The 26735-nt window shown below is 37.0% G+C and overlaps 1 protein-coding gene across 4 annotated transcripts in view; it reads right to left on the bottom strand.

Annotated features, from left to right (window-relative positions):
• Window positions 1–26735, bottom strand: part of CASK (calcium/calmodulin dependent serine protein kinase) — a 185120-nt gene that overhangs the window by 35492 nt on the left and 122893 nt on the right. For all 4 annotated transcript variants that reach the window (XM_079302009.1, XM_079302012.1, XM_079302011.1 and 1 more), the window contains exons 11-13: window positions 18055–18176; window positions 3456–3533; window positions 2048–2128 (exon numbers count right to left, since the gene is read on the bottom strand). In XM_079302009.1, coding sequence (XP_079158135.1) covers window positions 2048–2128; window positions 3456–3533; window positions 18055–18176 — 281 coding nt within the window. The remainder of the gene's footprint in view (window positions 1–2047; window positions 2129–3455; window positions 3534–18054; window positions 18177–26735) is intronic.

Here is a 26735-nt window from a genome sequence, read left to right on the forward strand (position 1 = left end):
CTCTGTGCCATCTGCAGGTGTGGATCCACACCCACTTATCCTGGTTTGGTTGCTACTTTCCACTCCTCCCTAACATGAACTGTTTCTGTTCTCATGCTCATTCTGCCTCTGGCAGCATCCCTACATTATCCTACATTCTTTTTACTAAATGGGTAGTTGGGGATTTTTTTTTGGAGCAATTTTCTACTAGTTCAGCCCAGTGCAACATTAAAGTGCAGTTCTAGATGAATGACAGAACTGCTAGAGAGAGGATGAAAGATGGGGAAAAGGGATGATGGGACTTCACCAACTTGCAATTTAGCCTGAGATACCACAGACTCACTGGCTGAAATTACTCCTCATCAAAAGTACTTGTTGAGGAATTGCAGCTTATTCCTTATGAAAAATACTTTTCTTAGGTTTGCAGCAAAAGAATTCTGACAAATGGTTTTAGGTTTATGAGAGTATCAGGGAACAGAGATACCTAAAAAAGAGGATTTTCAACTCAATTTTTCCTCTCACTTGATTTGATACATGAAACTTACATATACCACAATCACTTTTATTGATGCCTACTCTGAAAATAATTAATACTTAAAAATGCTCTTTCTCCACAGTGCTTCATGTTTTAGCAACAATATGGGATAATTAGTCACAAGAAAAGTACATCAAATGAACCTGTCAGATTCCAAATGAAGCTGAGTATCAGAGAAAGGCTTTTTTAAAAAAAACTTTCTTACAATATGGCTGAGTACCATTCCACCTTGTTTTATATTCTATTCAAGTAAGTGCTCCTGTTAAATGTTGAATCAGAGCTCTTACAAAATTTAGGATAGGATAGGTGCCATCTCTAGGGGAGTGCTGCTGAATGGGCACAAAAGGTCCATGTCTGCATTAGCAATTAGTGCAGTGACATATGAATGAACCAAAAAATAAAACAATTGGATTTGTCAGGACCTGATGTACACACTGAATACACTGCAGGAGTTTTTAATTCTGACCAGCTTTCAACTGGCCCTGTGGTACAGAGTGTCCATCAGATGCTGGATTGCACTGGCTCCTGGCACACATTTCAGTCTAATTTTATTTGAAAAAAGTTGTTTAGCATGCTCTGAGATCTTTATGTGATACAAACCAAACACTGTTAAGGGGCAATCAGGAGATTCACTTTAAAAATATGCTCCTGATCTGATTCAAAATACAAAAACAAATGTAGCCAAGGCTACAGGGGCCATCAAAAGAACACACTGGGACATGCAGCTACCCAGATTTCATCTTATACCTGAACAGGAGGTTGGTTTCAGCTCACTCTTTCCTGGAAATTATGTTTATCCTTCAAACTTACAGTAATTCAGCTTTCAGGTGAGCAAATTCCACAAAGCCCCCTGCATATAATCCTCATGTTAGGGAGAGTCAAATTAATGATTTTAAGCATAGTGCATAGCAGATAAAAGCAAACATGTTTATTTCTCTATTTATGAACTTCACCTACAGCATAAACAAAAGACATCTTTCCAACTAGTGGACTTCAGCAACTTGCATGAATTTATAAAGCAGTTACATCCCTGAGTTTAGGACAATTATTGCCCTCAAATCAGATGTGGCAAACAGACACAGTAAGTGCTGATATGCAACACAAAGTCATGAGACTGTACACACTACTGAGTTATTGTAAAGTAATATTAAATAAACACTTATTTTGCAATGAATTGACACACCTTTATCCTAAGAAGGCCTTTGGAAAAAGAAAAAGGAGGATCCCAGTTTTATGTATGGACATCCAAAAGGATTTATTCTTTCCATGTGCAACACAGACCTCCAAAAACACAGTGAAACTGCTCTATAATTACATGATTCCAAACTGCTGACAGTTTTACTAATGAGGAACAATAGTAGTAGCAATACCAATTCTTCTGCCAGAGCAGTAGGTTAGAAATATTTACTAATAGGTGTATTGTATACAGTTCTATAACTAGGGGATTTTAAGAATTTACTGAAGTTTTCTAACATAAAGAATATATAAAAAAAAAATTTAAAAATAGCCCAAACAAGAGTAGGCTCTGCTTACCATGAAATGAGGTTGTGTTAAAATACGTTTTAGCTCCTTTGCATCATTGTTCTCTGGGTAACATGAAATTTCTTCCAATACCTGCAAAATAAATAGGAGAAATGCCCCATAGTAACTTTCTTTTAAAGCTACTGAAGAAATGAAACCCCTCACTGCTCAGTCAGAATATCCCCAAAAGATTATACAAACCAACATATTTTACACAGGAAAGGGTTTAAGAGAATGTGCCCCCACTCAGCCACCCCAAGAGAATAAAACACCTTTTTCCAATGTTCTCTCTGAAAGAGGTTAAAGCAGAAATTTGAAGGAAAGAGGTTTTGGGGCTTTTCATTTCCCCCCCACAAATTGACAGCATTCCTCCAACAGCTAAATATAAGGGGACAGGAATGGAGTGCTAACAGGTGACACAAGACCTCCACCAGCTGCTGCTTTCACACATAGTCTCAATTTATTAAAACAATTGGTTTAAATGCAGAATTTAAAACACTCATAAAACCAATTGCTAAAGACACCAAGTCTAGGTGGGCTGTCTACTACCCCATTTACAAGCTTCAGCTTTTATAAATCTGAGGCTTTTAGACTTTTAGAGAAGGAGTAAAGAAGCTTTAACTCATTTGCCTGCAACCCCACTCTTACACCCCAATTTTCACATGCAGCTCACTGGGCAATGAAAACAGAGTATTTTGATTCTAGAACCACCCCCCAGGATTAACTGACAGCAAATTTTGCAGAATAGAACCTGAGGGCATCCAGCAGTGTGACTTTAGTTATTACACAGTTTTAAAGTCTTCCTCCCTTAATAGCACAATAAACACTATTTTCCTATCATGGAACTCCCAACAACTGCACAAATTTTTACTGATTATACATAATACAACAGGTTTGGGTTTTTAGTACTGGCCATAAATTAGCAGGTAACATACTCTTTGCAAAGTACAAGAATTAAGAACATCTTTGTCTATCTTTGGTCTTAGTGGGCCACCTTCATTGCATTTCCAAGTGTGCTCTTAGACCAATCTATGATAAACTTGGGGTTTTTCCAATTTAAAAAGCTGTTACTTCAAAATATTTCTTTTTGTGACTAAATTTTATAAACAGATTTCTGCTGCAGATAAATAACCTGAAGAGGAATGATACTGCAATTACCCAGCAGGAATGTTCCCTTTAACACCACTATTGTTGAAGAAAAGGTTAAATGATTAAACTGAGTAATATTCATAATCCTTACACAGATAATGTAATTCTGCAAGTTTATGCAACTTGTTACATAACTTGAGCAAGCAATGTTAGCATTCCAGAAATAATTCAGATAATAAGCCAGAATACACATATTAATGAAGAAAACTAAGTCACAGTTTAAATACAATCACCGTTTCAAAGTAAAACAAATATACTTTAAAGCCATTACCTCTTTGGCTCTCTGTACAGCATCACTTGGAGGATTCCTGATTTGTGGTGAAGATTTTGTGTTTATTTTGTCATAAAGCTGCAATAACAAGAAAACAAACTACTGAAATCATATGCTCTATAATATAAATTAATGAGTGTTTACAATAGCCTGCTTATGTTACCAGGACTAGGATGATTGTTAAACTGCAAAACCCACAGATGTTCTGTATACAAAATCCAGCAGCCTAGGGTTTTGGCTTTTCATTTTTAAACACTGATTTGAACAGTGCCACAGATTCAGAGTTCATAGGATGACATGGGAAAGTTCAGGAGGTTAAGGGCTTCTGCAAGCCTCCCATGCTTTGCCACAGATTTACACAAACTATATCCTTCTACTAGAAGGGAGCCTAGGAATCTTGAATAAATGCTATAAACCAAACATTCTGCTATAAAATCAAGTTAACCTGCACATCTCACTTTTCTCAATAAATCAAACCATCAAACATTCTGAACAGTAATTTAAATAAACCCTGGAATATGGGAAAATGCTCTTGAAGACAGAACGTTACAAAAGCCAAATATTCTGAGAACAGAAAAACAAACCTTCCAAGAATGATTACTCATAAAAGAGGGCAACCTTGTTTAACTAGGATTTTCTGTTGGACAGAAAAATGTCATTTTATTTAAACAGGGTACTGCAAACTTTCCATGTTAATTTTTTTAAATTTTAAACCCTTTAAAAAATCATTCAACTACATAAAGCATAATTGAAGAAAGGTCTTTCTTCAAGTTTCAAATTAGAGGTAAGACATTACAGGCTCTTTTCCACACAAATCTAACAGACTCTGCATGTTTTAAAGGAATAAATGTATACTTAAGAATAAATATATACTGTAATAAGCAGTATTTTCAGACCAAACCTTCTGGCTCACATCTCAAGTGATATAAAGATGGTCATGCCTGTAATGATTTTCTAATTATGTTAGATTATTTTTTTGATACATAAGATAGAAAAAAGGCACAAATAACACTTTCAGGGAATCAGAGACATTTTTATCACAACAAGGGTGGTGAAACAGTGTAACAAGTTGCCCAGAGACGTTGGGGCATCTCTCAAAAAATTAATTGAAATTCAAAATACTGGACACAAAAAAGCATTCAAAACACAAAAGTGACTCTGCAACCTTCAGCAAATCCTAACACTGCCAAGGATGAGGTGACAAGAGAGCACCAAAGAGTGCTCAGGAGCTTCCTCTGGGAGGTTCACAGCTCCACTGTTTGGCTTAGAATGGCCTTGGATGTTTGGAAAAGGGAATCTTGCCAGGGCACAGAACTGCCCTCTTCTCTTTCTCACACGACATGAAATACCATTCAGTTTCAGTGGATACAGAAACTGCCAGAAATGCAATCCAACATCACCATCACTTTTCTGGGTTAACATTTTAATGAATATGTTGAACATTTCAAGCCCATACACAAATAAGCACAAAACCAGCAAACAGTGCCAGTTCCAAAAAATTCCCTGCAGGAAAGTTACATCACTCTCCTGGGGAGAGAAAAGTAGGAAAGTCAAGCTAAATCAGTTTCTTCCAGTGCAACAACTTCACCTTGTGCTGCCAAAACACCACTAAACTCCACAGTTTAAGCAGCCTTGATCACTATTGAAAGCTTTGAGATAAAAGCTTTCTGCTAGCTTGCAGTTCAAGAGATATTTTATTTGTGTACACAATTATTTACCTTTTCTTAAATAAATTAACAAAATCTACCCAAACTCCTGCAGCTGCAAATTACAGATGTACCACTCTTTTATGTCTATTAAGAAACTGCACTGAGCACTGAACCAAAGCACAGCAGAAAATGCATGATACCCACCATGAATATTATGGAATGTCTTTTTCTTTTTTAAGAGTAATGAAATTACACAAAAGTTACATTGAAAATATTTATTAGTTATTTCTAGCAGTAGTTGAGAAGCTAAATCACTGAGTTGCTAATTTCCCTTGTTACTGTGACCCAAAACAACCAGCAGTTTACAGAAACCATTTTTCCCCCCTAACAGGGGAGAGTTATCTTTTGAGATTAGGAAGAAGGCAAAAAGAAAATTAGGGCACAGAGTTCCTCAAAGAATGTTTAGAAAAAAAGTCAAGGCAAAGTCCAGACTAAACAAAGGTGCATTTATTTTTCCACAGTGCCTTCAAGCTGAGAAATGTCACTTACATTTCATCTTCTAGGACTTCTGCTTACTGAGCTTTGCTTCAAAGGCACCAAACTATTAGGAAGAACTCTGACAGCACTTTAAAAGAAAAACCCTCATATTTGCATTAAGTTTTAAGGATGATATATTATGCAAGGCAAGAGATCTATCTGCAAATCTAAATCCTACAGGGACCACACCAAAGGTGGTTTCTTGTGGGGCAGAATGAACTGGCTCATTCTTCACTGTCCTCTACAGAAAGCTTTTTTATGCAATACCAACAGACTTACAGCAATAAAAAATGTGTGCCTTAATCAAGGGCTTTCTTTTTGCTGGGTGACCCTATTTTCCAGCAAATAACTCTGCCCCCTCACCCCAGAAACACAACCTCCAACAGTTCCACTGAGCAGCAAGCATAAACATATGAATTAAAAATTCATAATAATTTTTAAAAAAGTAGAATGCCACAACATATGTAACTTGTGGCATTTCTAGACTTTTGAATACTTTGCATCTCAGTCTCACTCCTCAGCATCATTTATTCTGCATTTCCTAGAAAGACAACTGAAATTGAGATCTTGCTCTAGACAAGATTAACAATCCCAACCAATGTATTAACAAAACTTGATATAACAAACATACATCGACATTATAGCTAATAAGCAGAATAGTACTCCTTGTCAAAAACACAAGTTTTGATTTACATTTTGCATGCTAGAACACAAGAGCTGTAAAGAGAATACCCACGAGTTGAGCTGCTGTCAGCTGACCAGCTTTTGCAGGGTTGAGATTTTTTCTCTTCTGCCTGTACAAAGGGAGCTCATCTCTTCTGATATTTAAAGCAGACAGCCCAAAGCCTAATCCACAATCAGGCAGCGAGACAAAACAACAAACTCTTCTCTTCTGACTAGTTTTTCAGATGTGCAGAAATTCCTTTTTAACCATTTCCTGTAAGAGGAGTCAGAATACTGTCCCAAAGCAACCCCCATTCAATGTCACAGTGAAAAATTTAGATATGTCACAAGTAGCAGAAATTGAGCCTCACTGCCTGGTCTGATCTAAAAATCAGATCACACAATGAAATCAGTAAGTAGTTTATCAACTAATTCTATCTAATTGAAAATAATCGTTATGGTATGTCCTTATATATTTAACTTTCTGAACAGTTTAACCACAGGCAACACAGTAATACTAGAGGGTTGGTTTTCATCACTTTTAGGTTTTGTACCATCTAAAAAATTCTCATCTGAAGGTGTTGCCCCTTGCACAGCAGCATTTACTAACAAAGAGGCTTTTTGCTCTGTTACCTCCCACAGCTCCCTATCATGGTTCCCCATCCACCCCAGAGGTTTCATGTGCTCAGAGACTGAAAGAAATTCACAACCCACTGAATAAATAATACTCACAAGTAGCAGTATCAAAGAATGGCTAAAATTAAAGGACCTATTAGATAAATTCTAGATCACTTCATTCTTTCTTCTGCCACTTCTGTTTCACACCTCCTTTCCCATGCAAAATATTATAATGTTCCCATGGGTGTCTCCTTGCCTGGGATTCTAAGCACTCAAGGAAACATCCCTGAAGCCAGTAACTCCTACTGGAAAACAGAGCAGCAAGGTCACAGCTGAGGCCTTATCTTCAGCTTTGTTTAAAGACAGTTTACTTTTTCATGCTCTCTGTTCTCCACTGTTCAGGACTGTGCATGAAGTTCATTTTTACCATTTTATCATCAGACCTAACATCTGCTTCCCAGCACAACTGTACAGAACATGTTACAGTTCCATCCTGGATCAAAGCCCAAAGCATCTTTCAGACTCCACCTTGTGCCTGCTAGAGCATTACAGGTTACAGCCCTCCACAGCCTGAAAGCTTTTCCTCTGCTACACCCACTATAAAGAGGAGCATAATCAACATTTACATTCCAGTTCCTCACCCAGTGAAATGCTGAGCAATGCAAACAAAACTAACTCAGCAAAAGGGTTTATCAGCTAAAATCCAGATTCCCTGACAGAGTGTTCACAGAAGACAGTCTAAAGCAGAACATTAATTCTGTGTGAACAAACAAGTGTTTGTTTGTGTCATGCCCCAAAACTGCAGCTTGTTACTGGAAGCACTCAGACTTTCAGTAACCCTGATGAGGGTTATGCAGATTTTGAAATACTCAATTCCTCTGTGCACATTCACATTCAAGCAACACATGATTAATCTTTCCAGTAAGAAATGTTGCAGTAGCAACTGGACCTTGAATTGCAATTCTGATCATCCACAGGACAGAACAGAAATACAAACTTTTCAGATTTTTAGAGAAACTTTTATCTGCAAAAAGCAGGCCAACTGTATCTTGTTTTTAGAACTTATCTATATTCTTACATATTTATAATGTGTCCTTTAGAGCAGAGTTACATTTGGTTCTACCTGTCTCAGAAATAAACATAAAACCAGATTTTCTTACACCTTTACCTACTGCACATAAGAGAAAATGATGCCAGCTAAGCTCAGTCAGCTCTATGCAATTTCAGTTTTTACCTGAAGCTGCTTTTTTTTTTAATAATTTCTTATCTGTGTTTCCTCACTTGTTTATTTTTTTTTTAACCAAAATGCAACTTTTGGGAGGAAAGAACAGAGGAGAGAAACTCAACTGGGGGAAAACACTTTTCTCTGTGTACTAGTTCAGTTCCCACTGCATGTGACTGGCAAACAAGTGTGCTCTAGAGAGTGAGAATGCCAAACTTCACTGCACAAATTCTGACACACCAGTGGGGCTAAATGCCAACTGGAGAATGTTTAATACATATTAACAGGTTGTTAATGACCACATTTCTGAGGCACACAGAACATAATACGTGTTTGTTAGGGGTCAGTGCCTTGCTATGGCAGGAGAAGGAGATGTATGAACTGATCTACTTCAAGAACTGATAGAAAAAAACTGCTGACCCTCCAGTGTGTTAAACATGACAACAAACTGCCTGTCAGACATGTTGCTAGAACAGCATCTTAATAAAACACAAATGATGAAGGTTTATTTTGCTGTGGATGAACATAAATAAAAGGAGAGAGATAAGGTCTGTCTTTAGCCAAGGAGGAACCCTGAAATGATTGTAGGCTCCTCTGAGAAGGAAAACACATCCCCCAGCCACAGCCAAAGGACTGTGCATGAACTGCCACTGGAGTGACCCAAAGGGTGAAAGGGATCCCAGACAGAAATCCTCTTCACTGCCTGCACAGGGTCTGCCAGTGGCAATCTGAGAGCTGTGAGGAAGGGACACAGCCCTTCACTGTGTCAGCAAAGTCAGAGATGTCCAGGGGAGTTAGACACTACCAGTCAATATTCATCATGTGCATCTTCCATTGACATATTTTGGATGCCTGGAAACATGAGGGTAAGGTAAAGAACACTGAAAAGGTTTTTTATCCTGTTATGTAGCTAAGTATTGTGTATCTTTTGATCAAAACCTTAAAAAGTGAAAATGTATCCAAGTTAAAATTCTCTCAAAAGGTTATAACGCTGTAGCAAAACTGCAGCAGCCATGAACTGTGGGGAAATCACACAAGGTTCAGTCTGAAACAAAGACTACCCAAATCTGCAGCTCCACACACTGATACAGTGAAAAACAGATTCAAGGACACATTCATGGCTTATATTGGTTCAGACCTCAGAGATACTCAGTAATATCTGACTTGCATATTCCATTTCTTTGCAAGGGGTGGAGTTTCTATCTTCAGTGTATATGAGCTACAAACAAATTTTAGCTCTGTTGTAGAACAGACTCCTTTTTAGCAGAGTTTATCAAGTGTTATGCACTTACTCTGTAAAATCAAAGCCTTAACTCTTCAGGGGCAAAAGAGCCAAGGAAAGGACTATATTTGTACAAAATAAACTCCAGGGTGTGTGCATTTCTTTCCTCACAATTGACTTTTTGAATTCTGCTTCTGGATTTGCTTCACAGTTACCAAGAATTTATGTATGCATTTATTTATTTATTTCAAGTTGTCTCACAGCAGTACTGATAATGAATGGTTATGCTACTCCTCAAAATCACAGCAGACATTATTTTCTTCTATTTAATTTCAGGTGTCCCTAAATGCCTCATTCATGTATGATGAACCCAGACTCCAGTGTCTGACAGCATTTTATTTCCTTACCAACTAGCTCTCTAACCCAGCAATTTGTCTCCTGTTTCAGGGAAAACCCATATTAATACTCATCATGAACATTTTATTGACTGCAGAAGCTGCAGTTCTCCACAAGTGACAGCAGATGTTAAAGACATGCCAGACAGTACACAGACATCACCAGACTTTATTCTGTTCACACTGCAAATGTTTTAACATCTTTTGCAAAGATGAAATATGCCAAAGTAGGATGAGATAAAGGTAATGCTTTGCACATGGCAGTACCAACAAAACCAGCACAGCAGTTGGAAAACCAACACAATAAAATTCAAAGGTCTCATTTAAAAATGCAAAACACTCAAACTCTGGAATGTACCAGAAGTAGTGTTGGGAAAAACTTGGGCTTAGAACACTATATCCCAAAGTACTCTAATATATTAGTGACTTCAAGGACACAAAAATCCAATTATTCCAGTAACAGAGTGACTTTTTTTCCCCTTTTTTTTACTGCATCAGATATAAATGACACTGATCTTTACAAAACCAAGGCAAAGCACTTTTTAGAGATGACACCTGCAGCTGATCAGATAAAAGTAAAAATAAAAGACACTGAGGTGCTGGAGGGAGTTGTGATAAAGGCACTGGTAAAAGGTTTGGAGCAGAATAAATAGGGGGAGGAGAGAACTTGGGGTGTTTAGTCTGGAGAAAAGGAGGCTCAGAGACCTTATCACTTTACAGCTCACTCAAAGGAGTAGCAAGCTCCCAAGTAACAAGGGATGGGTCAAGAGGAAATAGCCTTAAACTGTTCTAGGGAAGGTTTTAGATTAGATATCAGGGAAAATGTTCACCAAAAGGTTTCTCAAGCACTGGAACAGGCTGCCTGGTGGACTTGGCTGTGGTGAGTTTAACTAGTCTTGATGACCTTAAAGTTTTTTCCAAAGTAAATGATTCAATAGGAACCATGAAAAAATTACTCCCTCAATACAGAAGGGCTTCATAAAGAGATTTGTTCCATGGACAACACCTTGCTACAACTCACAAAACAACCTTAGCTCCTGTCTTTCCCCCACCTTTCAATATGGACTAATAACCAAAAACAAGAACTAAAGGAGTCAGGCCTAACTTGGCTTAATTCCCAATCCTGTTGCCCAAAGTTCCTTGTCAGGGTTGGATCATCACCCTGAAAATGTTAATGACCACAAACCTCATTCCAGGGGGATACAGAACCCACAAATTAAAATCCACAATAATGAACAAGGACACAGCCCCTCCCCTGCTTTGTGACGTGGAGCACCCCCTGCACCAGGAGGTGCTAATGCTGGAATTAACAACTATTTTTGTTGCTACCTGTTCAGATAAATTTTCTGCAAGGATATCCAGAGGATAAAAATGCACTGCAGTGAGATCAGCAGCACCTGGAACAGCCAACACATCCCAGCCAAGCACCTGAATGACTGGGAGGGGAGGCAGAGAGGGCTGGCTGAGCTCAGAGACAGGAGCAGAGCTCCCTGGGCTGTTTGTACATTGCCTTTGGGTTTTTGAATGCAAACTAAGTGCAGACTGAAGTATCACTCCAAAGTTAAGTTCCCAGTGTTAAGAAATCTGAAACATTACTCAAGATTTGTGGTCCAGGTGCTGCAGCATTTCTTTATTTTTGTCATTTCTCAGAGTAGATCACAAGCTCCTGGAGAAACAGTAAATAAAAGAATCTGAAAGTTTTTAAGGAAAAACCTCCAAATATAACAGACAGCCCTTATGGTTAAAAAAGAACTTGAACTACACACAGCACAAGAAGAAGTGAAGAAAACGTAGAAAGTTAAATATGAAATTGATCCTCTTTATCCCACAACAATATAAAAATTCCACAAATATCAGGAAAACAATGCTACTGATCTTTGAAGTACCAGGTCCTAGTAACCTAAAAATACACTGAAATAATGAGAATTTTTAGTTCCACATTAAAAAAAAAAGAAGTCTATGGATTTCTGAGTAAGATGTTGGTGCACACAGACATGACAACCTTTTACACAGGGGAGATGACATCAGGCCAAGAAGAATGGGGTAAGCACTAAAATTTCCATTTAAAGTACATTATCAAGCTGAATTTCACTTGAGGATTCACCACATCAGTATCAAGCTTATAAATACTCAAAGTGACAGAATATTAGTTAACAAGAAAACAGGCTAAGCACAACAAAGTAACTCTCTCAGTGTCATTAAAACTGAGCCAGAATTTTGCAATGTTGGAAAGTGGTGGATACATGAATTTCCCAAAAATTACTCAGTTAATATAAAAGTAACTATTGGCTCATATTTGTATTAGCCTTGGGTTTAAGAGACCCACTCACTTACCACTTTTATATAAATATAATAAAAATGTGGAACTATATTATAAAAATGTGAAACAACAACGCTTTCTGCTCTGAAGACTAAGTATAAAATAAATCCTCCATTTAATTTGTAAGGCAGAGGAACAGGAAGAACAAGAAAACAATGAGATGATGCTGAGTGGCAAAGTGATCCACCTATCCCAGCAGCAGAGGAAATGAAATGCAAAGGTAAGATGGAAGATGGAAATGGAAAGTATTTCAGAGAATGACTATGAAAAAATGCAGAAGGAATTCCAGGACAGCCTGTGCTTTTTGTGTTCTTTCAGCCAGAGCTTCTAGAGAAATTACCTGTTAGAGAACAACTGCACTGCACTGGTGGTGATGATCCAGCCCACCTGCTGAAGGAATTCTTCACAGTTCTCCCCAAGGCTTGGTCATTGTTCTGTCCACACTGCTTGGGAAAGGAGTTCCCATAGCAGAGGATCAGTCCCTCCCACTCCCTGGGGCTGAGCACTCTGCACTGGGATAAAAGCCAGATTTGATTCCCCAAATAGCAAGGTGCCTTCCTGCCAACATAGTTTCTTTTGGTTTTTTTTTTTTTTTTTTTTTACAAATATTTTCCATGTGATTTTGTCTTACAAAGATATGAAATAAAGGACAATTAAAAAGATGAAAACAATCAAGTATTATTTCACTTAAGTGTAACATGTTCTAAGGGATTTTAAGCAAGACATCCATAACACACTATATGATCTGTTTTTGCAAAAGAGGAGCATTCAGTTTTCACTGAAACATGTTCCCCCTATAAATGTTAAAAAAAATCAGTATTCAGGAGGATAAGGACCAATGTGCATCCAAAAAACCTTGAACCACACTATGTGATTTCACATGGAAAGTCCCTCTCATTCAAACTGAAACACAGTAAAACTGGACTATCTAGGAAAAAAATTAAGCTTTTTATACACATCTGATAGTTTTATTTTATTTTCTACATCATATGATAGATATCCCACCAGTCCATCCATGATTTAAAATAAAAAAGCAAATGTAAACCTCCTGAAGAGAAAAATGAAAATGCTTTTGCTTCCCTTTCCCCCTCCCCCTTTTAAAAATTCTAAAGTATACATTAAAATTGTTAAAATAATACACTTTACTCAAAAAAGAGCAGATCAGGGATAAATGCAGGGAGAGTTTAAAACGTGAATAATGAATAACTGCAACTTTTACAAAGGACTTTTACAAATTTACTGTGCCAACATCCAGACTGGGAGGGCAAACAGAACAAACCAAAATAAACCCAGCAGAAAGCTTTAGCCAACCATGTAAGAAGCTAAACTGAGGTTCCAACAACATTCATTGTAGCAAAAGAGAAAATATGTTTCCTTAAAAGTCTGGACTTCAGGACCAAATCTGTTTGGATGACAGAATTCAAAAGAAATGCAAAGGAAACTCTGAAATGTGCACAGATGCAGGTTCCTGTGAAACACTACCATGAACAACAAAGAATAACAGACACAGAAGTGAGATTCTCTTGAGAAATCAGTATGCCTTAAATTTATGCACTGTGAACATAAATTAAAATCAAAAAACAAAGAAGTGGCTCCACACAGAGATATGATACAAATGACCAGTGCAAAATTTATTTGCCTCATTTAGTTAAAACCACAGAGTGTAATGTGTCAGGCCAGCAAAAAATAAAATAAACTTTCTTGAAAGTCTGTAACATTTCTATCACAAAAATAACAACACTTACCTCAATGATTCCATCTATGAAAATAATGTAACAAACTTTTGAGATGAACAGCCAAAAGACATCAGCCTAGAGAACTGTCTCTGCCTTGGGACAGACAGATGCAGACAAAGGCAGCAGAGAGGCCCCAGTCACACAAAAGCTGATATTGTTCTCCTGCTGGGTGAAAATCTCACTTGTAAATCCAGTGACATCTGCATTCAGAATCAGCCCAGCCAGGCCCTGCAGAGGTGACCAGAGCACTGCACTCTACAGGAGAATGAATTCTCTAATCTTCAGTGCAGGCAGCTGCACCAAACAGCAGCTCCTGGGTTTCATCTGAGCAAAATTCCTCTGATGCTCTGATAGAGATGGAACATGGTGTTTGAAACTCTTCCCCACTCAGCACAGCCTTGAAGCCCCACTATACTTTACAAAACAAATAATCATTGAAGTCAAGTCTTTTTGTCATGACCTCCAAAATTAGTAACCTCTTCACATTTCTTTCTAATTTCTTTATCAGTACTGCTGACAAAGGAAAGCAATGTGTCCCAGTATGTCTTTCATGAAAGTCAGTAAGAAAGAATTTAATTCAAGCATTTGATAAGGCTTCTAAAAATCTGTGCATGGTAATAAAAACTTCCATTACTTAAATTTAACTCTGTTTTTCCATAAAGTTATTTATATACTGTACTACATTCTTTATCATCTAAATTGAATACTGGAATGAAACAGTCTATAAAGCTTTATATAGTCATAAACCCAGACATTTCTAAGTGACACAGAGAAATGTCCTATAGAAATCACCAAAATTTTGATCGTCACTCATTTAACAGAGCAAGAAAAATCTGTCCAAACCAAGGTTACTCTTTTACTTATTAAAAAAATAATAAAATAAATCATTAAACAATACATTTTTTTTAGGCAGTGAATATTTCTTTATGATTGTTTCTAGAAGGGCCTTTACTTTCTGCAGTAAACACAATTAAGTTTTTAACAATAAATTGTGTAAATTCAGTACAGGAATTTACAGAGCACTCAACACAAATAATAGGATTCTGTAAAATGATGAAAAAAAGATACAATGACACTATTCAAAAAACCCACACCAGGATATGCTTCTGCATTGCAGAATTTGACTGTGAGTGAATATTAACTACTTTCTAAGTAGTTGGCACCTTTTCCCCCCTTGTTTTGAACACCTTTGGCCACCAAGTGAATTGGAAGAGAGTCTTAAGACAGTTATTTATCCAAACAAATTAATCAATTAAAACAATCAGTGGGATGATGCTTTCTGTGGCCTTCAGAGGTGCCTGTCCTCATAACACCCAAGTTAATGAATTACTGAGAAGGAAGATTTCTATTTTGTGATCTTAAAAAAACACATGAATAACTTGCACCCTTAACAAAATGACTGCCTTTTCTTTTTTGGCCTTCAGAAAAAGTTATTTCAGAGGCAAAATAAGGTATTTCAGCAGCAGGCATGATCTACCATCATGTGCTTAATCTAAAAATAAGGATAACTCTTGAGAAAGAGTAGGAACATGAGAACAAATTTAACTGTGGAAAATGGCCACAGAAGAGGAACAGTAGTTTAATGTAAAGTGACAGCCACAACTTTGCAATAGAATAGAAAACTTCTACTTAGTGGGATATAATGATTTATAGGTTACTTGGTCTGGTGGCTTCAGTAACCCCAAATAATCTGAGAAAAATAAACAAACAGAACTTCATCCAAGTACAACTGGTGATTTTTTCAGAAGTCTGAGAAAGAAATTTGAATAGTATTGATACAAAACCAGAAATAAATCTCCCACATTCAAATTAGTGAAATGAAAAAGCTCCCCTTCCAAATAATACTGTCTGTAACTTGCTTCAGGCTTTAAAATATGTATTTCAGGACACTGTACTCTTTCAGAATTTTATTTTGTTCTTTTCTAATCAAAGTATCTTTGGGAAGATTCTATAATCTCCCTTCCAGATAGCATAATAAAACAAAAATGCTTTTTGATGGCATTTTGTTCTTACAGGTATCTTTATAAGGTGCAATTAAATGCATCCCTTTCTGTTTATGAGAATGACTGTGATAAAGAATGTGAAAACTGTATTAATTCACTGCTGGTTTTTCTTATTTGAAAAACTACAGCAGACAATTATAGCAATAACAGGTCATGAATGAAGTACTGGGAACCAGACTGGTACTGTCAAGAGCAGAAAAAAGCAAAAGCATTGCAGAAGTATGAGTTAATGTCTGGCAGACCTGTCATCCAGAAAAATACAGAAACTAAGGCCATGAGGTTTACCAAAGCCCAAGAAGTTATATGGTAACACAAAAATGGGTAATAAACATCTAAAACTTTTCTGCATGAGTGACACAAATGTTTTGATTCTTACTACACTCATGGTATTCTACTCCTCTTCAGATTTTTTATTTCTTGCTCATAATAACTAATTACCTTTCAATATTGTAGCATGCTACATAAAAAGTAATTTAAGCATCTGGGACACAATCTAGGTGAGCTCAAATTGCAAAAAAAAAGATTCATATTTTAATGCAAATTGCAAAGATGATTGTTGGAGGTGCAATTTGGGGAAGTCATGAGCTCCTAGTCCCTTCCTCCTGTGTGCTTCATATAATTTTATCCAATGACTGCTGATATAAAATGCATCAGCAGCTATCAGAGAACAGAGATCAGAACTGCAGTGCTGTGCCAGAGCAATGCCATCATCACTTAGCAGCCAACTCCCTGCCTCTGGATCCTCCAGGGGCAGCTGGGCTGGGGGGAAGCTGTGCCAGCCCAGAGCCCAGACTGGATGTGGGGACTGGAATCCCTTAAATGTCAAGAATGTACAGAATTCAAGTGGCTGATCAAACTGTAACAAGTGCACAAATCATTCACTACATTTTAAAGAGTCTGGACACCAAACCTGTGGCACTGTTTGCATTCAGCTTGTGCCCCTGCAAAGCTGCACAGAGGAACCAGAGCATTCAGAGCTTTGCAGAAACTCTCTCAAGTCTCTAAAACATAATCATCTACCTGCAGATCAGAGCTGGAATTACTCCTACTCCTGTGGCTCTTTCACTGGGTAAAAACCATCCACATCTTGTTAGATTTGTGATATTCACTGAGCTGTTCAGTTTAAGACATTGCACTAAAAAGGTCATAATCCATGTGATCACACAAGCATTTTGGTTTGATACAGGAAGGCATTTTTAAAATTAATCTCATTATACCCACATACCATTCTTTATTTTTCAGCACTATTACCAGAGCATGTTTACTCTCAACATTGAAATAAAGGATGCTGTTCCCCTACAGTGGTTATCCAGTCCCCAGGACTGCAGTAACCTGGCATAAACTGAAAGCCCTTGGAGCACACAGAACTGCCAGCACTGGCTCCCCAGTGCCAGCTGCCTTGTTCTACAGATCAGCCACTGCTGTGCCACAGCACTTGCCAAGGTGCCTCTGTGCATTTGGCTCCATCCAGAGCTTTTTCTCACTGCAAGGTGTAGATTGCTTTAGAAAAAGCTGGTCTTGCCTGAAATGCAAGTCCTCTGTCTTCAACAATAATATCCACATATCCCAGAAAAGAAACATCAGGGCAAGTATTTTTTCTGCTACTTTTCTTGACTTTTACTTTAGACCTCAGTGCTGTGCAGACACAAAGTCACTGACAGCATGATGTGCTCTGGAAGTTGTCATTCAATGAGTGTCTTGGCACTGCAGTAAGACACTGCTGCCCTATGGACTAACAGCTCTCCAGAACCACAGAGCAACACAGATTTTAGATTATTGTGCCTATTAAATACTGTGCCCAAGTGTAAAAGAAAAATGAGCATACCCTGGTACTTCACACAAAAAAATTTCACACTTGTAAGAGTATTCCTAAGATTAGGCAATTCAATATTAATAATAACGGAATACATACAGTGATAAAGCTGCAATTCATGTTTAAAATAAAACCTAAAATCTGGCCCTTATTAAAAGAAAAAAAGCAATTTTGATGAATTATTTTAAAGCAAACCTATTACTCAAACTCTTAATCACTTACACACTCTAAAATACTTTATATTACAGTCCTAAAAATGTATTTATTGATAAAGTGCAGGATAATTCTTTCATTTTACAACTAAAGTAATTGATTTTGATAACCAAACAAAAAAGGTAATATGCTTAGGATAAAAAAAAAAATATTACTCAATGAAAACAGATACAGGAACACATTTAAATTTTTATCACAGAAAACTTACATCTAGTAACGTGTGAAGATGTTGATCCTGGAAAACACTGTGAAGAAAATCTAAGTCTTTTTCACTGCAGTCTGTAAGTGCATGAATCTCTTCCAGGCTGTCCAGCACCTGTGAGACTGCTCCTATGGGGCAACAGACAGGGGGAAAAAAAGAGAATAAAACAAATCAATAAAGCAAAGGCTCATGGTAAACTGAACTTTGGAATAGGAAACTTTCAATTCATCTGGTACAACTGGAATAGGAGCTTAAAAAAGCTGCAGTTTTAACAGAAAAACTTACTAAATAGATTTTACATGTATCAAAAGTACTCACAGATAATGCAGTTATACATAAGAAATGGTTTAATAGCAGAGAGGTGAAAACCTGACTTTATTAAGCTCAGCTTTGTTCTGTTTTAGCCTTGCTTCCAACAGTGTCTTATGGAGTGACTTTGATTATTGGTCTGTCCTCACCATTCCCACCCCAACTTTCACTTTTCTTTTAGAACTGCTGGACAATTTCAAATACATACTGTAAAATTTTCAAACATCAGTAAGAATTATTTTGAAATCAAACCCAAAACTTTGGTAAAATCAGGAAGAACTAATGATTTCACAAATATTTTTAAAATCAGCATCAGAATAAAGGAGGGAAGAGGGAGAAACACCTGATGGCTGAATCCTCTGGGGGATATAAAAAAAAGCTGCAATGTGGTTTTGCTCTGTTTGTTCTGCTTGCCTGGTTGTCTCCTACCCAGCCATTACACTTGCTGCTTTTTCACCAGGGCATTGTTTTGGGTCATAGGGTGATGGGGATGATTTTTATATGGCATGGGGGTGAGAGAGAAGTGAGAGCTGTGGAGACAACAACAGAGCAATGGAAGGCATTGTGGAAGGTGGAAGTCCATGAGGAAAAGCTGAACTTTCAGCAGGAGAGGACAAAGAAACACAAATCCACAGTAAACCAGCCCATAGTGGTTCTGTGTGAAACAATTTGTTTAAAAATCAGAGTATCAGTGGTGGCTGCCACCTGTGTGCTTTACCAGAATGCCAACTTTGCCTTATCTCAACATCCATGGACAATGTCTTCACTTTTTCCACTGTGGTAAAAGCATCTGGTAAGAAGGCAGCATATCCAGAGAGAGCCTGCAACAATGCTGGGGGTCTGGCAGTGAACTACTGAATGCTTTTTCATAAATTAAATTCTTAATTCTGGATACCAAATTATACAAATTCTCTATTTCACTGATTTCTCATCAATATCCTTATACTGTTTACTTGTACATTTGCCTGTGTCTTCTTGACAAGATAGATAACATCTAAAAAATTGCTGCATTCCTTGAAATTCTATCCTCTATTGCATGAACAATTCCTACCAGTCCTCCTTACTCAAAGCCTGTTGTACTGTATTTTCAGAATGTAATAAAAGCAATATACACAACTGCCTCTTAACCACACAAGGAAAGAAATTAACTAATTTCTCTGAAAATCTTGAAAAACTGGAATAAACATAACAAAAACTACAATACAAGAATTGCAATCTTATGGCTTAGAAGGAGAAATAAATTACAAATCTAGAAACTCTTGCATCACATTTAGTACAAACCTCAGCCTCAGATTCTCCTCACAGTTCTCTAGACAAGGTTCTCCCATCAAGTGTGTCTGACTACTTACACTTATTTAATGTATGAATTTATGGTCTTTTAAAAATCTGTGGCTTTCAGCAAATGAAAAAATGGTTTGACTTTTAGTAGTTGCTGTGCATGAGTCTGGGTGCACTGAAAAAGAGAAAAATTTGCTTCCTCTTTGATATTGGACAAGGCTGCTCAGCTGAAAGAACCATCCACACCCCACTGCCAGAGACACAGCAGGAAACCTGAGAAAATATAAGGACTGGGGAGCTGCTGTAAGAGGATGGAGAGATCACAGCTAAGCCCCAAGGCAAGGGAAAAAAATACCCAGGGACCCAAAAAGGACTGCACTGTTTTCTTTACATGTTCAGCACATCAGTTAAAGGCTGATGGACTTAGAGATCTCCAAGTCTGAAGGAAAGTGCTTGACTTTTCAGGATCCAGTTGGTAGAATAAAATCTGTTAAAATTCTATTTCTGCTCTTTTCATGCTCAGAGTTTGAATTATTGTATTTCCAAGCAAAGTTTCCTTTTCTGGGTTCAAAGCCCTCTCTGTGTATTTGGAGTATTTAAAGAAAACTCAAGAGAAGAATCACTTCAGAGGCCTGGGTATCTTAAGAGTCTCAAATACTGCTCAGTGCTGCCCATAATCACCAAAACCTGAGCCAAATCTGGAACCAGTAAGAAATGTGTTCAGAGTTGCCTGCAATGCTGTGTTATTGTGAAATACTAAATGCTCTGGACCACCACATTTTTTTATTTGACAGTATTATTTACTTTGCAAACTTTATTTTGTGCAGTACTTTGTGGGCTTTGAAATGGAAATGAAAGTTATGATTTTTCAATATTTGTATCTCAACTACTTCTTGAATATTTAGGAATTTGAAAAAATTAAGGTTTGGCCTTTTTTTTTTTCTCCTGTCCATTAGTCAGATTGAATAGAAACTGTAAAATAAAGTTTCCAAGAATGCCCTTAAGAAATTTGATGAGACTTTCTGACATGACTTTGTGAATCTCCCAAATGAGAGTTTTACCTTATGCTTTATGCTTCACCTACTGCCATGCCCCTCACTCACATGTACAAATAATGTGCATGAGAAACTGGCACAGCAGCAATATGCTGATAGCATATTAGTGCTTAAAAAAAGTGACAGAACAATTTTACAGGCATTTTTGTGAACATCTAAACTCTCTTTGTTACAGACATCTGTTAAAAAAGTCTAAAAAGTTCCCTTCAGAAGAGTTTAAAATTCAGGGAAGAGGTTCTACATAAAATAAAATTAACCAACCTTTACAGCACACCTGCTTCTAAAAGATTCATATTCAAGCTAAATTTCTAACCTTTGGGGAAGTGTAAAGGCACTCAATATTTAATATCTATAATATTTATATTTATAATATTTATTAATATTTAATATTTATAATTAAAACTCATATCCTCTTGAGAAAGGATTTAACTTCTTTTCAACACTGCAAGTACACCCAGTTCAGCCTCAGAACAGATTGATAAAGAAAAGACTTAAGGGAATTATTACATTCATACAAATTAAATCTCAGACTTCTCATGGTCTGTAGCAGATTTCTAGACAGAATCTAGAAATATGCAAATTAGAATGATGCATAAATATTAGTAAGGGAGGAAAATTCAGGAAGTTGACTAACTTGACTGGCTGTGTTAGTTTGTTTTTTAAGATTCCATAAAATAAACCTTGTTAGAAAATGCTGTTCACTGCCCCAGAATTTTCAAGTAGCCCCAACTTTTGGGTGAGATGAATCTCACCCTGCACCTTCAGTTACTATAAAAACAGATCCAATTGCACAGGAAAGGCTGCAATTCCAGTGATATAAATAGAAGACTCTTCTCTGCAGAAACAGGAACAAAATCCACACCAAACATGGTTTTGTGAGAAGACTCTGGATCCTCCTGTAAATGCACAGTGACCAACCTCAGTGTCCAAAGGAGCACTGACACTCAGGGCCATGCACACAGCCTTGCCTTTCTTGCATTCCCATAAGAACACCCAAGAAAGGATGGCTGCAGCTATTCAGAGTTTTCTGGGGACTGTCAACTCTGAAAAGCTGAAAACTGTGGGCTGTCATATATAAAAAAGAGGAAAAACCACATTCAAAATGCTTATGACAGTCTCCTGCAGTCAGTACTAGTACATAAAATGCTTTTTAGTGGAATGTCTTCTTAAGGATGAAACCAAATTACTTCTGAGAAGACAGAGATGAATAGAGCAGTTTTCTGCCTACTGAGGCAGATCTATTATTTATCAGAATTATTTATCATGCATTTGCTTTATGAGGCAGAAGCTTGGGATTTTCTCTTTATGCAGTGCATAGTCAAAGACAGCACAGGTATTTTGTGCAGGTTCTGTCACCTCATTTTTGGAGATGGCCAGTCAGGAATAGTTTTCTCTTACAGCTGAATTCTGTCTCTAGAGTCTTTGTAATTCTCATACAGTTCACCTGAGGTTTCTATGGACACTGGTTCATCAGGCTGGAAATAGGCACAGCTTTAGTAAAATAGTGTTGTTAATAACATCCAGATATTCTAGTCTGGAACAGGTGGCTTGACTAGAGACACTGAACTTTAAAGGTAGGGAGGAGTTGCTTCCTTATCCCCAGAATAGAGAATTTTAAATACTATTCCAAGAATTGCCTACATATTCTGCAGTAGTCATGTGTCCCCCCAGTACAAAATATCCCCAAAGTTTGCTTTTCTGAAGCTTCTCAGCACACCAGGCAGGTAGAACTGGCTCCCCCTGTTATGTAACAGGCAGTAAATAGAATTAGGAACCTCTTTTCATGTGACATGACATCTGCAACAGTGTACAACTGAATCAAGTGTTTAGGTAAAGAGACTCAATATTGCTCCAAAACACAGACTAAATCCTGATTGCAAACACATTCTGACAGAGGGCAAGAGAACTCTGATTTATTTTTTAACACTGAAGATTACAAATGCTCATTTCAGTCTTGGGTCAGTCATAAACCTGCTTCTGAGTAATGAAAACCCAGAACTCAGGAAGTCTGATGTTGTTTAAACACAAAATTATAAACCTATGATCTTTTTTCCAGTCTCCTGCAATGACTATGCCAGGAAATAACTCAGCAGAAGAACTTATAATAATCATTATGATAATAGCATGTATTTATTAAAGAGACATTGGCAAAATCTAAATCTCTTAAATTTGTAGAACCACAAATAAAACCACATAAAATGAAGTTCATGATAACAGCCACTCATTTCAATCCTGCTCATTCTTATAAACTTCCCTTATCTGACTGGCTTTTCAAGTATTCTTTATGTTGTGTATTTAGGTAAGTAACTATGTCTTGAAGATTTTATAGTGGTATTTAAATGACTAAGCAATGTCTTTTGCAATTTCTCTATATATCACAGTTCAGTCCTTATGCCAGCCAATCTACAACAAACAGAACTTGATTTCTCTCAGCCTCATCTCTTGGCTGTTTTCTCATGGGCAGCTTCTGGAAATGACATTAAAATACCAATCCTGGCTCTTAAAGCACAGGCATTTCAGAAAGCAGGATTTACATTTCACTTTGTGAAAAGGTCTGAGGATAGTACAATCCAGCAAAGAAAGACAAAAAAATCAACAGAAATTGTTAAATTTTAGAGAGACCAAATATTACAATCACAAAATGAAGTCACAGGATACAATCCCATGAAAAAACAAGCATGGGCATTATCATAAAGTGCAGACCTTTCAACTACTTTAAGTGATGTAACTTCTTAGATATAGAGAAAACCAGCTGAGCACCAGCTGCTCTTCATCACTTGAAACAACATCTGCAAAAATCACTGAAGTTGAGATGCCTCTGATCTCAACTAATTTGGTTCTCTTTGCTGTTCACTGGATTCCAGAGCAACTGACTTTGCAGGAACAGATGACAGCCAAAGCAGGTGTATATACATGATTATAATAGTTTAAAATAAGGTGGGAGATACATGTTTCACATATACACAGCAGTGGAATTAAAGTGTAAGGCAAGTAAAGGATCTGTCCTGCTGAAATTTGAGCTACATAGCATTTCAGGACTTCTTCCTTCTTGGACTGAAATCAAACAGTGAAGTTTAGACATCCAACAAATTTACAAATAAGCTCCTACATGCACACAGTTCTGTGAATGCTACTGGGAAGCAAATAAGGCAGTGATAATATAAATACATGTATATACATACACTATATGTATATAAAACAATAAGGAAGAGTGTAGTAATAGAATTAGAAAGATGGAGGTTTATGGAAATGACAATAATTTAGAAAAGAGGAGAGCTGGTGCTATGGAAGGGTATTGGGATTTACAACTACATTAAGTAAGATAAGAACATCTAAGGAATACAAGAGGAGAGGAAGGCATGTAAAAGTCAGAAAAGAAAGTAAAGGAAGCAGGTGTTGAGACAGAAAAACAGGGAGAAAGAGACTAAACAAAGGAAAAAGAAAAATAAAAAGAGAAAACAAGCAATTAAGTATTTCCCAACAGCAGAAGGAATATAGAGGAGAGTACTATGTATGGAAAACAAAAAGGATGGGGGGGAAGAGGAAGTAGTGGTGGAGAGGACAAAGAGGGCAGCAAGAAACTAATGCTTAATATTTAAGAGAGACTTCCTATTATCCTGCACACACAGGGCACTGAGTGTAGGCATGGCTCCAGCTTTCTCCTGTCTCCATACCTGGCATCTTCCCACAGTTTGTTAACTCTTTTTCCCATAGTTAACAAACTGAAAAACCAGCCACAGATCTGATGGAAGCCAGTCTAGTGTGGTGGTGAAGAATATGCAGAAGTGTTGTTTTTCAGACCAGACCTGTAGCTTATATGTACATGCACTCACAGGCAACTAAACAAATATTTTAATAAATGAATGCCCTTCACTATTCCTTCCTTAGATTCTTTCTTCCTCATTGCAAAAATTACTAAAAACCCCCTTCTGACCAGCATGAGGGCAGCACACTCTTATAGTGAGTCTGCATAAGAAAAGTCTCTATGCACAAACAAAAACCCAAAAATCATGGCACAGGCTCTGTATGAGTGTTTTCTTTTCCCCATACAACTATTTAAAAATAATACTAATACAAAAGTTTTATATAAAAATCCATTGAACTTTCACTCTCATGTTACTGGACAGGCATTTTGAGATGGGAAAATAGCAGACAAGGAACCAACTTCCCCCCACCCCACAACCTGTAAAACAAAAAGAATGAACCAAACAACAATAACAACAAAATTTATGACTGATCAGAAATAGAGACATGCACACAAAGTCCTGACCTAGGACAGAAGCAGAGCTGTTAACCTCCAAATTCTAAAATGCTGCAGAAATGTTGTAGCTTGTTTTTAGAGATGCTGAATTAGTTGTTTTTGAAATGGTTGTGGTTTGTATCAAATCGTCTACAATTTCACACCTTCTCTGCCTAGCACAGTCTGAAGGTTTTACAAGTCCTTGTGCTCCCAGTCTCTCACAAAATGTGCAGCTATCTTGCAGCAGAACCTCCTCCCTATGTGCCAACAGCATTCCTTCATTGAGGAGACACACACTGGAGAGTTCCTGCAATCAGGTGTATGCATATCCACAGTGCATATGCATGGATCAGGTACCACATCAGCACAGAAGGATCAAGGAAATTCATGCAAGCATACAGCAAGAATATATTATGTGACTAATATTACAGTATATGTTTGGTGGTAGGAAGAAAAAAAACATTAATCCATGAAAACAATTTTGGAATGAAAATGCAAAACCAATATATTGTATACTTTATTAATTCAATGAAAATTAAATTGTAGTTCCGTTGTGTTGCAAATATGAAATACTGGGGAAAAAACCCCCAAAATTCAGGTAATTTTAATACTGCCTCTAAATTAGAACCTTCAGAATTCCCTGGAAATCATCCTTCTGCTTAATTACACTGTTGATTCTATATTACACTGTAGACAGATTTAGTCAATACCATATAATTTTATTTGAACAGGCAGTATTAAAACTGAAAAGAGCGAAGAGCAGCATAAGAAAGCAGATTTTTAAACATGCAAAGACACACACCATAGCTGACTGATATGCCTTAAAGGAAAACAAAGGGATACCTACTTTCTGCTGCTAGAAGTCCTAGAAGGAAGGCAGCATTTGGACAAACAACAAACAGTATGAAGATTTCAGAACAAGCGATTTATAAAGCTGCAACCTAGCAAACTAATTTAGCCACAAAATAGTCTCAATAAAGTGACAAGGATCCCCCCAGTTTTTAATATGGTTTTTCTACGTGTGAAGCAAATGGCACTGGCAGATTGGGATGGGAGGGAAACAAACACCTGGCATTGGGAAGGCAGCACATGGATGCAGAGATATATATTAATATAAGATTAAGAGATATATTAATATCAGATTATCCCAACATTGGTTAAACTATTTATAAAAACTTATGGAAAAAAATTATTTTTAGTGGAAATATTTAAGAGGTGAAATGATAAAAGTAATTCAACATACTGCAAATGATGCATAATATCATATAAATATACTTAGTAAGCAAAATTTAGCAGTGTTATATTGAAATTAGAACTTTCAGTGAGAAATGTTATGTGAACCATTTAGAAATACAACCACTTCATTATTGCTTTTAATTAACAGTGTCTTTATGCCCTTTTTAAAAATATAAACATATCAGAGTAAAGAATTAATAGCTGAAAAATCAAGAAGTTAATACTGGAAAATTAGAAACACAAAAATTCACTATCTCAAAACAGACAGCTGTGCTTGTAATACTGAAGGAATAAGTAACAATTATAAGGTGAATGTAGTTTTTTCTCCCCAGGCAGTCAGTCATGTTTTTAAATGTTATGCAACACCCTTTGCAAATATTTACAACATCAGTGGTAATTTTTACATAATAAAAGTGGTTTTGTTTTTTTTTTAAACTTGTGTTGATGAAACTGATAGGTTTTAAAATATGGGCTTGCATTGACAATATTTCATGAATTCTGAATCTCATAAAATGACAAACCATTCCAACTTGTGAGTTCAGCTGCTTCCATGTGCATTGGAAACAGTG

Source organism: Erithacus rubecula (genome assembly GCF_903797595.1).
Source record: "Erithacus rubecula genome assembly, chromosome: 1".
Classification (NCBI taxonomy): domain Eukaryota; kingdom Metazoa; phylum Chordata; class Aves; order Passeriformes; family Muscicapidae; genus Erithacus; species Erithacus rubecula.